Source organism: Colletotrichum jinshuiense, chromosome 2 (genome assembly GCF_051148585.1).
Source record: "Colletotrichum jinshuiense chromosome 2, complete sequence".
In the NCBI taxonomy this organism is placed as follows: Eukaryota; Fungi; Ascomycota; class Sordariomycetes; order Glomerellales; family Glomerellaceae; genus Colletotrichum; species Colletotrichum jinshuiense.
In genome coordinates, this window is record NC_139309.1 from 3,209,194 (window position 1) to 3,224,803 (window position 15,610).

Below are 15,610 nucleotides of genomic sequence, written 5' to 3' on the forward strand. Positions count from 1 at the left end.
ATGGCAGGCGAACAGGGTGCCGGAGGCGGCATAGAAAGCAACCGTCGTCATCTGTCGACGTCGACTCGAGCCAGCGCCGAGAACGAGCCCATCCAGGAAACCGAGCCCCAGACTGGCAAGCCGACGCAACAAGAAGAGGCCAAGACTCAGTTCCAACAATCATCACAAGACTCCCCGAGAGGCTTCAACCCCCCTTCCAACACATCAACACCCCCGACAGCACCCCTGATGGCCAGGGCATCGTCCAACAGTTCGACTGTTTCAACACCGAGTGCGCCCTCCGACAGCTACTTCGGAAACGTGCCCGAGGTCAAGGCACCCGCCCCCCGGATCTCTCGCCCCGTCGAGCCACCAGTAACAAAAGTTACTCTGAGCGAGCTAGATGTGAGCAAGATCATGCACAACCCGAAGTTGCGCCACGACATCAACTTTGATCCCGAATTGCATTTCCGCCCCAATCTCGATGGCGATAAAGGCAAGCGGAAGCAGCATAAGGCGGATCTCTTCTGGACCACTCTGCAGGAGCAGCTGGTCCAATTTGTGGGAGAGCCAGAGGTGTTCTTTGCCACACATGGCCCGGATAGTGATTGGTGCCTGCCCTCTCTCCTCAGGGCTGTCAAGGAAATCATTCAAACTTTGGTGCCGCAAAGGGACAGAGTCTACTTGGATGAGGGACTCAACGTCGACTTGCTGATGCAGCAGTTCTACAGGGGCATCGCGGACTTGGAAAAGCTTGCCATGTGGTTGTCTCGTGTTCTCAAATCGCATTGCGCCCCGATGCGTGATGAGTGGGTTGACCAGATGTACAACCAGTTGAGCAACGGCAACAGAACAAACAATGTCGACGAGCTGGTCAAGGGCATGAAAAGCTTGCTCAGTGTCCTGGAGGCCATGAAGCTCGACGTTGCAAACCACCAGATTCGCTGTCTCCGCCCGATTCTCATCGAGGGAACCATTCCATTCGAGCGAAAGTTCTTCGAGAAGAAGATTCAGGGCAACAAGCTGGACGTGACTCAAGCGAACGTCTGGTACAGGGATGCCGAACAGAGATACGCCGCATCTGTCTCGCCGATCGCGGCTCACTCCTTTGGTGAGATGTCGGTGTTTTTCGAGGCCATTTCAAGGTTAATACTGCCCTCCGTCTCGGAAAAGTCTCTGCCAAACACATTCATCTTCGACGAGGAGCGGTTCATCAAGCTCCGAGCCGACATGTTGGACGCCATCAACTTGGAAGTGTGCATGCGCATGTACGACGATCTCGAGCGAGTGGGCCGATTCAACGCTCCTCTCTTCGCCAGCTCTTTTTCGCGATTCGACGATGAATCCAGCAGCCGTCCTCTTTCGATGACTCCCGATTTCAACTTCAACACACCGCCCTCTCGCCCTTCGAGTTTGGCTTTTAGCTCCGGCGATTCCGCTGCTTCTTCCCCGCGGTCGTCTCTCATCCTGCCATCTCAACCGACATCCGATCCCACGGAAGCCTTGACCAAGGCCAGGGATCTCTACAACTCCCTCGTTGCGCTTCTTCACACTTCGCCGCCGCCACGAAGACACGAGTCCCGTTGGGAATCTATCGCACCTTCGTTGGCTCTCCAAATCTTCCGCTTCACCAATGCCCCTGCAGATATGCTACCAGTGTTCGAGTCCAAGCTCGCTTCGCATGTTTGCGACATGAACAGCCCTCTGTTCCAGGAGGTTGAGCAGCACTTTCACCACAAACTCCTCGTGGAGCTGCAAAAGCGGGTTCGGGAATTCCGTGGTCTGACTGGAGTTGGTCTCTTCTCAGTGGCTACTGGTGGCCGCAGCCATGGCTCAGGGCGCTCGTGGAGTGGCAGCCCAGACCGCGAGAGCTCTTCGTCGGATACCACTCGCGAGGTTCGTGAGGACGGTGGCATCGAAGACATGGCGACCCGCTTGGCACACCTCGGCATCCTCCACTGGAGAGTCTTTGTTGGCCTCGCGTACACCGAAGATGAACAGGCCGATGACCCGATGGAGATCAATCAATTTTAAGGCGCTCAACACTATTTTCAAGACACCGATTTCTAATGGCGGAGTTGCTGGTATCAAACCCATCAAACCGACACGCCCAAGCAACGGGGCTTCTCTATTATGTCTGGCCGAACAACAATACCCCTTTTTTTACAGTATTTTAATCTTGCATTTCTCGGCTTTTTTTTTATCGCAAGACAATTTTTGGTTACGGTGGTCACGGAACCTTAGACGGTGTTTGGGGGATCAATCATCAAAGCTCGCGCTTTTCTGCCGCGTTGACTAGTTGGGTAGGCGTTGCATGGGGAGGTGGTACATCCAGATACATGGCGCACTTTTGCATTGCCGAGATAGAGAACAAGAGTTCCATTTGCCATTCATTATGCTCATTCACCCTGCATTTGACTACTGTGAGGCGCCAGGGCAAGATGACTGTGCCCAGGAGGCGCCAATGTGCTCGTCGTTATTGATTGAACTATCAAAGTGTGAGACAATCAGACTTGCAATCGTGTTTGTGGCTTTGTACTTCTCAACATCCGAGTGTTACTTGGCGTTGACCGAGCGTTGTGTGTCGGTGTCGCACAAGTGACGGAACGGCGTAAAGCAGCCACAATGACACCCGATGCCGTTGACCACCAATTGGCGAGTTTCGAGATAAGACAGCCGCATTGCTCCTCGTGCAGGATACGACGGTGTCTGGGGCGGGGGACAGCTTACATATATTGCGTTCCAATGACGATCTGCTCGTATCTCTGATATGGGTGCGAGAAAGAAAAACATTCTAACCATGTTACCGTGGTGTCTCCCATCTCCCCGGAACCCGACGTGGTTATTGTTGCCCTTTTTGGAACGAGCTTTCCGCTTCGTGGGGAGTGATGTCAACGATCCGACGTGAAGCTGACTTTGCAATGGGACACATGATCGGGAGGACTGTTTTCTCCCTGCGTTTATGTCGGCGTTGTCGTAATAGAGCGTCGTCTCAGCCCGGCGACGCCTTCTCATTCTCGCCAAGCATGAGAAGTTACTAAGACAGACCACATTGAGTGAGTCCAGAAAGGCGAAAAGGGGGGTTGGAGACCCTTTTTTCCCTTCTTTTTTTCCTTTTCTTTCCATTTTTTCTTTTCCTCCGGATACGGCTCCTTGTGCCCCGTCGTCGTTTCGTGACACAAGCAATGAGACCAGCGTAGTGACATTCTACGACTTGCGCATAGCGCTTCTTTCGTCGTCGTCGTCGCCGCCGCTGCGTTAAAATATATATCTCTATACGAGACTGGGCCTGGAGTATATCCGACGCAGTCGCGGATTTTGCTGCCACGAGTAGACCCCTGCCAGTGACACTTGCCTCTCGTTTCTCTCTCTCTCTCTCTCCTCCCCCGTAACCCCATACATTTAGATTGAGTTGTCCTTTTGGTAGCTGTTGTCATTTACTCTTACGTGCATGCGAAGCCGCTCCTTGTGTGTCGCTCTTTGCCCAGACCAGAGCTTGTGCACATAGATACCGGCGCTCCAGGCATGTGCTCTGATAGACCGCAAGGGAAGACCTCACAGCACGGCCATATCAACGTAGCCCGAGGGGCATTAGTAGCAGAATACTAGAGACCCGCGCCGGGGGGGGGGGCGGGTATCGAGGGGAGACCCATGGCGGTGAACGGTAGAGCATGGTCGTAATAACCTCTTAACCCTGCCCAGTCAACTGCCACTATTTGGACCACCCCGAGCGGCGTCCTATCGGGGCACTTCCCGCGACCATGGGGAGACAGAAAAACTAGGTGGGCTCTATGCTGAGGTTGTGTTTTCTGTTTTTTTCAATCGCCCGGCGGAATATTCGTCGGGGTGGTGTTCAGGTCGAACAACTCAACGACGACGATGGGGCGTGGAAAAAGAGGAAGAGGAAACATATATGCGAACGAAGAGAAAGAGAGAGAAAGAACGTGATAGTTTTCCTGATTGTTTTACTCCCCAAATTCTTTCGGCTGTATATTGGTACAAACGGTGAGATAGTTTGGTTAGGTCAGTACCGCCCATGTTTCGATCACATTTAGAGAGGTTCAAGACCATATCTAGTTATTTGCAGTCAATGGTTCTCTTGCTAGCGCTGTAAGTGAACCAAGGATAGTTGGATTGATGATTCTGACCGCGTATAAGGAGAGAAATAGCCGACGGTTCCATCAAGTCCGGGATGTTGTTATCAGTTCATTTCTGACCTGGAGGACTAGGTTGAGGCGACCCGGGTCATCCACGATATCAGGCGTACGATAGGAAACAAGGCAGAATGTCATGCCATTCTGTAATAGTATACCATACTGGCCAAATATGAGGGCAAAGTGAGGCACTTTGATTCAAACAGCATGGTACGGCGACTTTCTTGAATTTCCTTGACAACCGTGGTGGCAATTCATTCAGTCAACTGCTCCTCCGTACCAATGTGCGAGCCAAACCAGATTACCAACTCAGCTGAGCCAGTGAGAAGGTTGGAGGCAACTGACGAGATACTGCGCTTCCTTCTTCTTTTTATCCCCACGAAACAAAACCGAAGGACTAAACGGGTCGAATAGTGGCAATAGGAGCCTGAGGAGAACGGCGTCCATCCCCGGCATCTGCACTGAACTTGGCCACGGTTGCGGCGCACCAGGACTACTTTGGTAGGCACTCGTAGCTTCAAATGACAAGACTACGCTGACGCTATGGGGATCTGTGTTACTTGGTCCTGGGAGGTATTGACCAGCGATACGTAACTGCAAGTACAAGACAGTCCGGGCTTATAGAGCGCAAACATAAGAGCGTGCGCTCAGCTCTAGATCGAGATACCAAACCTCAGACCTCTCTGCCTAAGTCGACCGGCATGCGGGCTTCATTCACATGAATCAGGAAAGCCTACGCTCTGCCAAGCACCAGACGGCACGAGAATGTGACAGAACTATGTAGGTGCACACTGTAACGATGTCGTAAAACTCTTGGATTATTTTCAAGGCTGCCCATGTCGGGCAGAGCGCTCCATTTCGCTCCTTTGTTCGTAATACGGGCAACATAGGCCCGGCCGTATTTTTTCTTCGTTGCGCCCTGGGCTTCTCCTATCTAACAAAGCCATATTCATTTCCCTGACCAACTCCAAACCATAGAACAAGTTCGTTTCGCCCCTGAAGAGGGAGTCGCGCGCGATTATACAGGTAACCAACTTAGTTGATGAGCATGGAGACCTGGTAGCTTCGGTTAGTGACGCCATCGCGGCGACAGGAGGGAGGGAGGACTTGCCGCCATGACGACGCAACACAGACTGATGTATGGACTTAACCGCTCGCCTATCCTAGCGAATTTCCAGAATATTCCCATGAAGCTGTCGCATAGTTAGCGGTTTGGTATCCCCAGACAGATGGATGGCGCCATGGTAGTATTCACCCGTCCTTGTTCCGGTCCATGATGGCTGGTAGGAGTTGGTGGAGGTATGCGCATGTGCAGACGAGGAGGAGGATGACGAGGAGGAGCGACTGGAAGTTGAAGAGAGCTGTCTATGGGTTGTATTAGCATGGCTTGTTTGTGGTACGATAGCCGTGAGGTTCAGCATACCATATTTGCGACTGGTATCCCTCTACACGGGGAACTGGCGACTTGGACGTGGACCTTGTGTGTAAATGGACAAGCTAGCTTGGAGGTCGCGATACAGTGGCCCAGGGGTTCGGTGTCTTTAGCCTCCCCTCAGTGGACAAGGTGGCCCGGAGAACTGGCGAGCCACATGTGACCCGAGCTTGAGCTTCCCATCAGCCACGTTTTCACCAGAGGGTGCCACCCCCACAATGAGCACATTGCGGAACCCAAGGCCTGCAACCTGAGGCGGAAGTAAAGCGATAAGATAAGACACCTGCCCTGTGCGTTACGGACTCTGTCACTATGAGTTCTCCAACTCGCGAGCTTCAAGTGATCTTCTACTGTGACCTACTGCCTGCTTCAACCTACTCTCCACGATCCAAGCTCGACCTTGCCTGGCAATTAATACGAGTGCCTTTAGCGACATTATTTCTTCTCCTATCGCGACAAGGAAATAAGAACGACACTACTTTCATATAAAGACATCTAACCAACTTGCAACCATAATATACGCACCGCGCAAATCTGCCCGTCATGGAGCCTCGCGCCCGCGCCGCCAAAAATGTTGGCAAGATGAACTTCAGCCACAACGAGCGTACGCTTCTTCTATCCCCATCATTTTCAGAGAGAGAGAAAAGGAAGGACCCCCCTCTTGGGCTAACAAAACATTATTCCACAGTGGCACAGCTCCTCTACGCCCACGGCGACGTGCGCAACCCGCTTCCAGAGACGATCCGCGTGCTCGACGAAATCGTGACCGAATTCATCCAGGGCATGGCCTTCGAGGCGACGCGCGCTGCGAACTACGCGGGGCGCCAAAAGGTCAAATACGAGGACTTTGAGTTCGCGTTCCGCAAGAACGACGCTTTTCTCGGTAAGGTCCAGGAGGTCTTTGAGAAGAAGGGCGAGATCGAGTCGGCCAAGAAGATCTTCACCAAGGACGACGAGGCGGTCCTCATGAAGGACGCGGCGGACCAGGAGCACAAAAAGGACAAGGTGCCCAACGGGCAAGGAGAGGCGTCTAGTGCGGCGGATGCTGCGGCGAGACAAGAGGAAGAGCTCGGCGAGGCGGACGATGATGCCGATGCTGAGAGCGAGGTTGCGGGACGACCGGCGAAGAGGGTCAGGCTTGATGGGGAAGGCAAGTGAGTCGGAGACCTCCAGGATGTAAGACGCGACAAACACGACTTGGGACGATGCATAGCGATTGGCGTTTTGTTTTTGCTTTTGGATGAACCAGACCCGTCTGGGGCATTTGGCTTAGAGAGCACCATTAAGGACAGGCTGCGATGGTGAGAAAGGAAATCGATCACGAAAAGCACGGCATAATCAGTAATCTCCAAAAGCTCTAAAGGAAGGGTGCTGCGTCTCTTGCGACATTACTCGTCCACTCATTAGGTGGAATGGCAACAGAGCCTCGGAGACTGACCGAGGTCTGGCGGAGGCGAGCCCGCACACCCATGTATTTTCACGAACGTTGAGTTCATGGACCAGACATATCAAGATTATGAGCTTGACGAAACATGCTCAGTCATTGAGCCTATTTCTCGGGAAGATGGGATGACATGCAGTCTCCGCTTCCGGCCAGGGACGGCAACTTACGTCCCGAATGTATGCCGAGTATTCTGTATGCCAGTCATTGTTGCCTATCCAGTAGAGATGTTATCAAGGTGTCAGTACGACAGACAACAAGCTTCGGCCGCTTGCAGGCCAACAGTCATTACGCTGTTTGTACTTCAAACAACAGATAGCAAACACGGGGTTTTATCCGAGTCCGCCCCAACTCTCCGAATCGGCACCGGAGCTGCCGCTGTCGGGTTTGGGTGCGAGTGGAACCCCCGAGAAAGTGGGCTGCCCCCGGCATCCCATACCCCGTCCCTTTCCCACCAGGCAGGACCCCAGGCCTTCCCTCTCGGGAAACTGGTTGGGTTGCGATATCGGGGGTGGACTATGGGCGGTCGTACAGGATCTTTGCGTCACACCGTTTCTGGCCTCTCGTCTCGGCGACGCCTCAGCGAAACAAAGCACGCCCTTGCCAGCGGTTGGCGGACTAGTGGTGGTTGGTTCACCCATCCGCGCTCTTCAATGACCCTGTCGCTTCTAGGCGTTTCCCGACTGGGTTGGCTGATGACCATCCGATACTCGATATCCACTCCACCTGCAGCTCTTTTTCCTCCTCCAGCAAATCCGCATCGCTGCATTCGCTAACAATGGATTGCCATCCCACGCTTCCCACACACCAAGCACAGCAGAGAACAAGGGTCTTTGGGTGGTGGATTAGCAAGTGGCTCGCCGCCGCACGCAATCAACCAACACATTTGCCCATCGACCCTCCTCCGCTCTTCCGCTCTTGTGAGGAACAGCCCAGACTGAATGACTGACTGACACGCCCCTCCATACTGGTACATTACTCCAGCCTCCCCACTTCCGATGAACGATGGGGTTGAATACCGTCTTTGCACCTTTTTTTCACTACACCCCGCATCGTACCGTGGCGGGAAATCTCTGTTACCTTCTTTTTAAGTGAAGAACTTGTCTTGGTCTGACGGCTGTGGACGAGTACCCGTGCTGCCTAGCTTGTCGATATCCCCGGTCTTCCGCGCCACTTTGGGACTGCTTACACCGTACTCTTGGCCCTGGAGCCATATGGACATGACCTCACGTAGCCGTCATGCCCGAACCGAAGCAGAACAATGAAAACCTCTCCGCCCCTCAGAATTCTGGGGCGAAATCGAGGTTCGAAAATACCACAGAAGACACGGATGAAGGCTACCACAGGCTATCGGTAGACAGCAAGATGTCCTGGTCACACGACCACGGGAAAGGCCTCTCAGCCCTACCAGATCCGGACTCGTTCCGAAGATTCTCTAATAGCCCGTTCCAGAATGGGAGGGCTTCGCCGTTACCAGGGTCCGATTACCCATCAGCGACGGTACAACCACTGCAGCAGAAGGGGAAGCTGGCACGTTTCTGGCAGACCAACAAAGGCGTCGTCTTGGTTGCCTTGTCACAGTTGTTCGGTGCCCTCATGAACTTGACGGCTCGACTTCTCGAGCTGGAGGGGGAGGGAATGCATCCGCTTCAGGTGCTGTTCGCCCGGCAAAGCGTCACCATGGTCTGCTGCTGCATCTACATGTACTCCATGAAGACACCCGACTTCCCCCTCGGGAAGAGGGAGATCAGATGGCTTCTCGTTGCCAGAGGAGTAACCGGGTTCTTCGGCATCTTTGGCATGTGGTATTCCATGATGTATCTTCCCCTCGCCGAGGCGACGGTCATCACTTTCTTAGCCCCCAGTGTCGCCGGCTACGTTTGCTACCTCGCCCTCCGCGAACCCTTCACACGGCCCGAGCAGATAGGCACCGTGATCGCCTTCTTCGGCGTCGTCCTTATCGCCCACCCGACCTCGCTTTTCGCCGGCGGCTCGGCGTCCACCGCCGCCGCCACTGCCCCGGAGCACCGGACCCCGACTAACGGCACCATGTCCTCGACTTTGCCGGGTTTAAATCACCAGACTACCACGGCGGAGCGCCTAACAGCCATCGGCGTGGCGATACTGGGGGTGTTCGGTGCTGCGGGGGCTTTCACGACGATACGATGGATCGGCAAGCGCGCACACCCGCTGATTTCCGTCAACTACTTCGCAACATGGTGCACCATCGTCTGCACCCTCGTGCTCACCGCCGCACCAATACTCGAGATCGGACAGCCCGCCCTCCGGTTCGCGCTGCCGCAGACGGGCAGGCAGTGGCTTTTTCTCGTGTTGCTGGGGATGTTTGGATTCATCATGCAGTTCCTCCTGACGGCGGGGCTAGGTACGGACCGGTCAAACAGGGCGAACGCCATGGTGTACACGCACATGCTCTTCGCGGCCGGGTTCGACCGGTTCATCTTTGGGAACGTCATGGGGTGGATGAGTCTGGCGGGGTGCGGGCTCATTATTGGGAGCGCGTTGTGGGTTGTGTTGACGAAGAGGACGCCGGCGCCGAAGCGGGAGGCCATGGCGGACGTGGAGGTTGCGAATGTAAGAGATACCGAGGCCGTACCTATGTTGGCGGACATAGACGGCGGTAGGGATGGTGACTTCGAACTTCAGAGGGTTCGGTGATGGTTGCATGATGGGTTTTATGATACATGGGGCAGGGTTCAGGAGCACACTGGGCTAGGAAATGGGTATATGGGCATTAGATCTAGGCAGGTTCATCTCTGCGAAGACATGATAGACGCCTGGGGATTGGAATCATCCCTGGCACCTTGTATCTGTACCGGGTTAACGATGAAGGAGTAGACCTTCGAATTAATGCGAGTTCGTTGGGCATGCCTCGAGTCCATCATCCTGTGCGACGATGGCTGCTGCTTCCTTGCTGTCGAAATGACATGGATACTCGACCTTCATTGGCGTCAATATTGCCCAAAGCACAGTCTGGAAGGAGCTTGAGGCCATGGCCACAAAGACATGCCTGCAGCATCGAGGGCCGTTCAAGTCTCTCATATTACAATGTCTCAGACATTAGCAATAATGTGGCAGCTCAGTTACTTCACCATTTGTGGACTGCAGACTTGACAGGCTCCTTGGCGGGCTCTTGGGTCTGGTGATGGTACAGGCGTTATTCGTTTCGACGTTTCATTCGCAGTCAGGCGATGGATGGGCCTTGCCGTTATCCAACCCTTGAGTCTTGGCCCCCAAGGTATGACAGGGAAACCGTTTGACTGACCCAAGGACTCTAGGGAAATTGCGGTGAGAATCCCCATAATTTCCAAGACCATCCTACCAACGCCAAAGTGACAGAAGTCGGGCGAGCTCTTCTTGTCTTTGGAAAGAGCTTCTACAATTGACCCACACAAGGCCCGTTGGAATCTGATACATCTGCCGAAAGACCGAGTGTAGCCTTTGTAGTACAGAGATGGCCTCTCATCCAGGACTGTATATTTCACATTCCCACATACTACATCTTATCGAGTGTGACACGAAGTGCAGTAAACGGGAAGAGGACGATCAGGAGAGAAAATCGCCCTGATCCGGAGGCTGCCTGCTCTATCTCGCGTTCGCTCTCTGGGAGGGTAGGGAGGACAAGATCTCAGATATCACGAAGAAGCTTAAGGAGCAGCATTCCAAGCTTATATTTGATCATGGTATTCTCTTAGTCAATCGAGGTCGAGCCACCAAACTGCCTCGGAGAGTAACTTACGGCATGAAAATGGTCTAGGCGGTGACTTGTATGCCTGAATGTGGCAAAGTTCGAGGGATGGGATAATGGCGACTTTACGCAATTTCCGGGGCAGCTCGCTTCTCCAAGCCTGCCTTTTTCTGTTCTCCAAGATGAGACATTTCATTGAGGTTGTAAGGCGAGTTAGATTTGGGGATGGCTTTACAAGTATCAAGTCTGATGCTGTCACGGGCTCTCTCAGCGAGGGCTAAGTATGCAGCGTGGTTGTCCCTAAAGCCCTGTTGAGCACCTTATGTTGCCCCAGCCCTCCATCTCGGGTTATATCGCAATATCATAGTTGACGATAATTTGTGACATTTGGGGGAACAAACACTTCATATTTTCTTGGGAAGCCTACACGAGCATTGCTAGGGGCTCATGCTTGGTGGACCGTCCCAAATCCCAATCACCAGACTGAAGCTCGTCACATTGTTTATATGTGTATACTCATTGACGTCATCAAACGTTTCATTAGGTGATGGCTCGCGAGGGGACAAAAACGTGCTCCCAAGCAGCACGGGATGGGGTGTGCATCCAAGGGGTGATTCTCAGAACTCCATGTTTCCGGGACGCAGCGCTGTTTGGCGGTTGCACTGCTGAAAGAGATCGCGACAAGACAAAAGTCTGAGCATTCCCGACCGCGGGAAGAGAGTCGTGATGAAATTAACTTCTGAGTCAAGCTGGCCAGCATTTGATGGTTCGGCGGCCCATAATGGTCCGATCACACCTCATTCCTTGAGGAAGACATGTTGTGTAACAATAAATCGCAAGGTTCACCAGAATATTCGAAGAACATTGGGACCCAGAAAACCGAGAAATAGGTTATGCGAAATGAGACGACATCGCTTCGTTCCGTAAGCTCAGTCCTGGTGAGGCTACTTCAGTTCAATGTCTATTATGTGGCTGACAAGGGCGAGCGTGCCGGCAATTCGTTTCTGAATGAGCATTTGATGCAAATTTCAGGTAATTCTCGTTGATGCAGCTCAGATTTGGAACCGTGGTCTTATGAGTTGCTGTGAGATTTGAGAAGAACCCATGCTCGCATGTTCGTAGATGAGGTGCAACCGGAAGTCATCGCCGGGTCACGTGTGGGGCGCCCGGATTCCCAATGTGCATGCCGGCGCCTGCACTGTGTGCCTGGAAGTTTTGCAGGGATAGAGTGAGGCGCGTCGCCCCAAAATCTTTTGGAGCTTCAACCAAACCTGTCTAACACCAACCACCCTTCCGACGCCAGCGACATAATTGCGACAACAACGAAATCGCCGACATTCCGACCACCTTGTCTGCAGCCCTTAAACTTTGATACGCTAAGATTGACCTCCGGCAACCGACGCCCCCTCCGCGAACATGGTCCAAATCAGCGAGGTCAAGGGAAACAGTCGCGAGAACCGCACGGCTGCCCACACCCACATCAAGGGCCTGGGACTGAAGCAAGATGGAACAGCAGAGAAGCAGGCCGCTGGATTTGTGGGCCAGACTACGGCGCGAGAGGTTCGTTGGGCATCTGATAGTTCCGACCCGCAAATAGCTGACTGACCTTTCGCGATACCCAGGCCGCCGGTATTGTAGTTGATCTTATTCGAGCGCACAAGATGGCCGGCCGTGGAGTTTTGCTGGCAGGAGGCCCTGGCACAGGAAAGACGGCCCTCGCCCTCGCCATCAGCCAAGAGCTCGGAACCAAGATCCCATTCTGCCCGATTGTCGGCAGCGAAATCTACTCGACAGAAGTGAAGAAGACCGAGATGTTGATGGAGAACTTCCGCCGCGCGATCGGCCTCAAGGTCCGGGAAACGAAGGAGGTGTACGAGGGCGAGGTTACGGAGCTCACACCCGAAGAGGCCGAGAACCCCCTGGGCGGATACGGCAAGACCATTAGCACACTCCTGATCGGTCTGAAGAGCGCAAAGGGACAGAAGAAGCTCCGGTTAGACCCCAGCATATACGAGGCTATCCAGAAGGAGAGAGTGTCGGTTGGAGACGTCATCTACATCGAGGCGAACACGGGCGCCTGCAAGCGTGTGGGAAGATCAGATGCCTACGCGACCGAGTTCGATCTCGAGGCCGAGGAGTACGTTCCCATTCCGAAGGGCGAGGTGCACAAGAAGAAGGAGATTGTGCAGGATGTTACCCTGCACGACCTCGATGTTGCCAACGCCAGGCCTCAGGGTGGCCAGGACATCATGAGCATGATGGGCCAGCTGATGAAGCCCAAGATGACCGAGATCACGGATAAGCTGCGCGGAGAGATCAACAAGGTGGTGAGCAAGTACATTGACCAGGGCGTCGCGGAGCTCGTGCCTGGTGTGCTCTTCATCGACGAGGTAAGTAACCCCTATCTGTCTGACGCGGGTTGAGACCGGTGGATTAATCTTCAACAAACAGGCACACATGCTTGATATCGAGTGTTTCACGTACCTGAACCGAGCACTGGAATCGGCCATCTCGCCGATTGTCGTGCTGGCATCAAACAGAGGAATGGCCACGATTCGCGGCACGGACGACATTGTCGCGGCGCACGGCATTCCGACGGACTTTTTGGCCCGCCTGCTCATCATTCCAACCACGCCGTACGAGTCCGATGAGATCAAGCGAATTGTTCGAATCAGGGCTACGACCGAGGGTGTGCCTATCACCGATGCTGCTCTGGACAAGATTGCAGAACATGGCGTCCGCATCAGCTTGCGGTACTGTATGCAACTGTTGACACCTGCCAGGTGAGTGATTCCCTGACTTTATTTTCCCACCGCTGCCCCTTGCTCCTCATGCGGTTCCCCCCTCTCTGTCGTGGATCGTGGATCGACCGGCTAGTGTGAGACATGTGGGCTAACCCCAATGAAAGCATTCTTTCCAAGGCAAACGGCCGCAGCCAAATCGACGTCCAGGACGTGGCCGAGTGCGAGGACCTCTTCCTGGACTCGCGGCGTAGCGCCAGCCTCATGAGCGGCGAAAGCGGACGAGGATACCTCTCGTGAGAGGCGCGCAAGAGATCATGGTTGGATGAAAAGCGAGATTATGTCACGACTTCCCCGTCTACTTTCTCGAACGAAGGATGGCGGCGTTGTAAAAGAACTTGTCACAATTATCAAGACCAGGCAGGTAATCCACGGAGTTTTTTTCGCGATAATATTCTCTACTTGAAGAGGGGGTCAGTCGCTTGTCTGGTTCTGATCAGTGGAACTCAATGGATGGTGGTCTGCAAGAGGGGCAAACGAGTGTGGTTAGACGACATACGGCATTGGAGCTGTGATATGTCAATGGTTTCTTTTCTCGTCTTTTGCCCCCCCCCCTCGGCTTAGCTGGGTGTTCTGAGGACTGAAGAAGAGAGCAGGCTGTTTGCAAAACAAAAAGCTCGAGCTGCCTGATGAGGAAAAAAATAGAGCCGCCCATCCCGAAGCTATAAGACATTTGCAGGCCGCGTACCAGAAAAACAAAAACCAACGAGAGACATCCACGCGCCGCCAATGCCAAAGCCTCTTCTACCCTAACCAAAGCAAATATCCCTTCACCGCGTCTTTTCGTTGCCGTACTGAACCCCAGTCCCCACCCCCATCCATCCATGCTTTGCATGCTCATCATCAGAGACAACACCAACGCCAAAACGCATTGTGTCCATGCCGATCAAATTTTAAATTTCTAGTGTACAATAAGTAGAAGAATGAATTAGAGGAATTTTCCCCAAGAACTCTAGGACTCAGGTCCCCTTCCCTTCTTTCATCACGTGGGAGGTATCCAAACAACCTAGCCTGATTTCGGCCGGGGTGTGAGAGGGTGGGAGGGGAAGGGTTCTCACATTGTCTTTGTTCCTACCGGGGTAGCTTATGATTGAGCGTTCCAGCGGGGGAGGACAGCGCTCTTCTTTTTCGCATTCATTCCCTTAGCCCGTTCTTTATTTCCCTGGCACTGTTCCCCATTTGGTCCTGGCCACATCCCCAAAGGTCATTGTTTTTGAGTCCCACAGGGCATAGGTCTGCAGTCGACCTCCGCCTTCCTTTGAAGAGAGGTTGGTCGAGGCAGGGAAGGGGGGAGGAGAAGGCAGATGCACCGCTGTTGCAGTAGTGACAGAGAAGTAGCATGTGGGAGGGCCCAGGCTCGACTGAGCTGCCGATGACATGAAAGAATGAGATGCCTAAAATAACATGGGGGATACCACTTCGAGCACAACACCTCCCTCGACCATTTCAACCAGAGTAATCTCCTCCTATGCTCAAGGGGACTTGAGGGGAAGGGTGTGTGTTATTCTTCAAAGCCGTGGCCGGATGTGTCGTTCTGCCTTGAGCTCATTATCTGTCTTTCGTCCTCGCTAATCGCTGTCACCGCCGCCGCCTTCTTCTCCGCCTTCTTCTTTCTCCAACTTCGGACTTGAACCCGGAACCTGTCACTCTTGTTTCCCAAGGCCCTGAGGTGTGGGAAAAAAAACGACGTTTACCCATCTGCTTTCTCTCTATATGCGAACGGACATCCTGGAGAGAGACTGAGAAGAGGGACCCCGGCCACAGGGCAAACGCTTCGTCACAAAGGAGCATTTTGCTCATCTGCAACAGCTTTGGGTGTCGGTACATTCCCGAGACACATTTCCCCGAAAGCCATCACTTTCCTCTCTCATTCGGTTCCATTTTCACCTCTGTTCCGTTTCGTTCTATTCGTCCTCCCGTCTCTCCCTTTGCTCCCCTGGCCTCCTCTTTCCTGCTCCTCGCCGTCGACTACTTGTTGTTCGTCACCACCGCCGCAACATCGTCAAATCACCCTGTCACCCTAATGTATTTTGCCCTTCCATAATGTCAACTTCTACCTTTGAACATAAGATCATAAAGTTGAATGGTCATTGTCTG

The 15,610-nt window shown here is 53.5% G+C and overlaps 4 protein-coding genes across 4 annotated transcripts; all 4 read left to right on the forward strand.

Annotated features, from left to right (window-relative positions):
• EsH8_II_000870 (T-complex protein 11-domain-containing protein) lies at positions 1–2,013 on the forward strand (the record flags this gene model as incomplete). The annotated part of the gene is made up of 1 exon (XM_083264168.1): positions 1–2,013. One exon carries the CDS (start codon positions 1–3, stop codon positions 2,011–2,013), a length of 2,013 nt encoding a protein of 670 aa, XP_083121490.1.
• A 4,095-nt stretch (positions 2,014–6,108) lies between these two features.
• EsH8_II_000871 (transcription initiation factor TFIID subunit 13) lies at positions 6,109–6,723 on the forward strand (the record flags this gene model as incomplete). Its single annotated transcript, XM_083264169.1, has 2 exons — positions 6,109–6,169; positions 6,254–6,723. The coding sequence occupies 2 exons, from the start codon at positions 6,109–6,111 to the stop codon at positions 6,721–6,723; spliced, it is 531 nt and encodes a 176-aa protein (XP_083121491.1).
• A 1,522-nt stretch (positions 6,724–8,245) lies between these two features.
• On the forward strand, positions 8,246–9,682 carry EsH8_II_000872 (DMT family transporter; the record flags this gene model as incomplete). The annotated part of the gene is made up of 1 exon (XM_083264170.1): positions 8,246–9,682. The coding sequence occupies one exon, from the start codon at positions 8,246–8,248 to the stop codon at positions 9,680–9,682; it is 1,437 nt and encodes a 478-aa protein (XP_083121492.1).
• Positions 9,683–12,128: 2,446 nt separating this feature from the next.
• On the forward strand, positions 12,129–13,753 carry EsH8_II_000873 (RuvB family ATP-dependent DNA helicase pontin; the record flags this gene model as incomplete). The annotated part of the gene is made up of 4 exons (XM_083264171.1): positions 12,129–12,272; positions 12,335–13,102; positions 13,164–13,495; positions 13,621–13,753. 4 exons carry the CDS (start codon positions 12,129–12,131, stop codon positions 13,751–13,753), a joined length of 1,377 nt encoding a protein of 458 aa, XP_083121493.1.
• Positions 13,754–15,610: the final 1,857 nt, after the last annotated feature.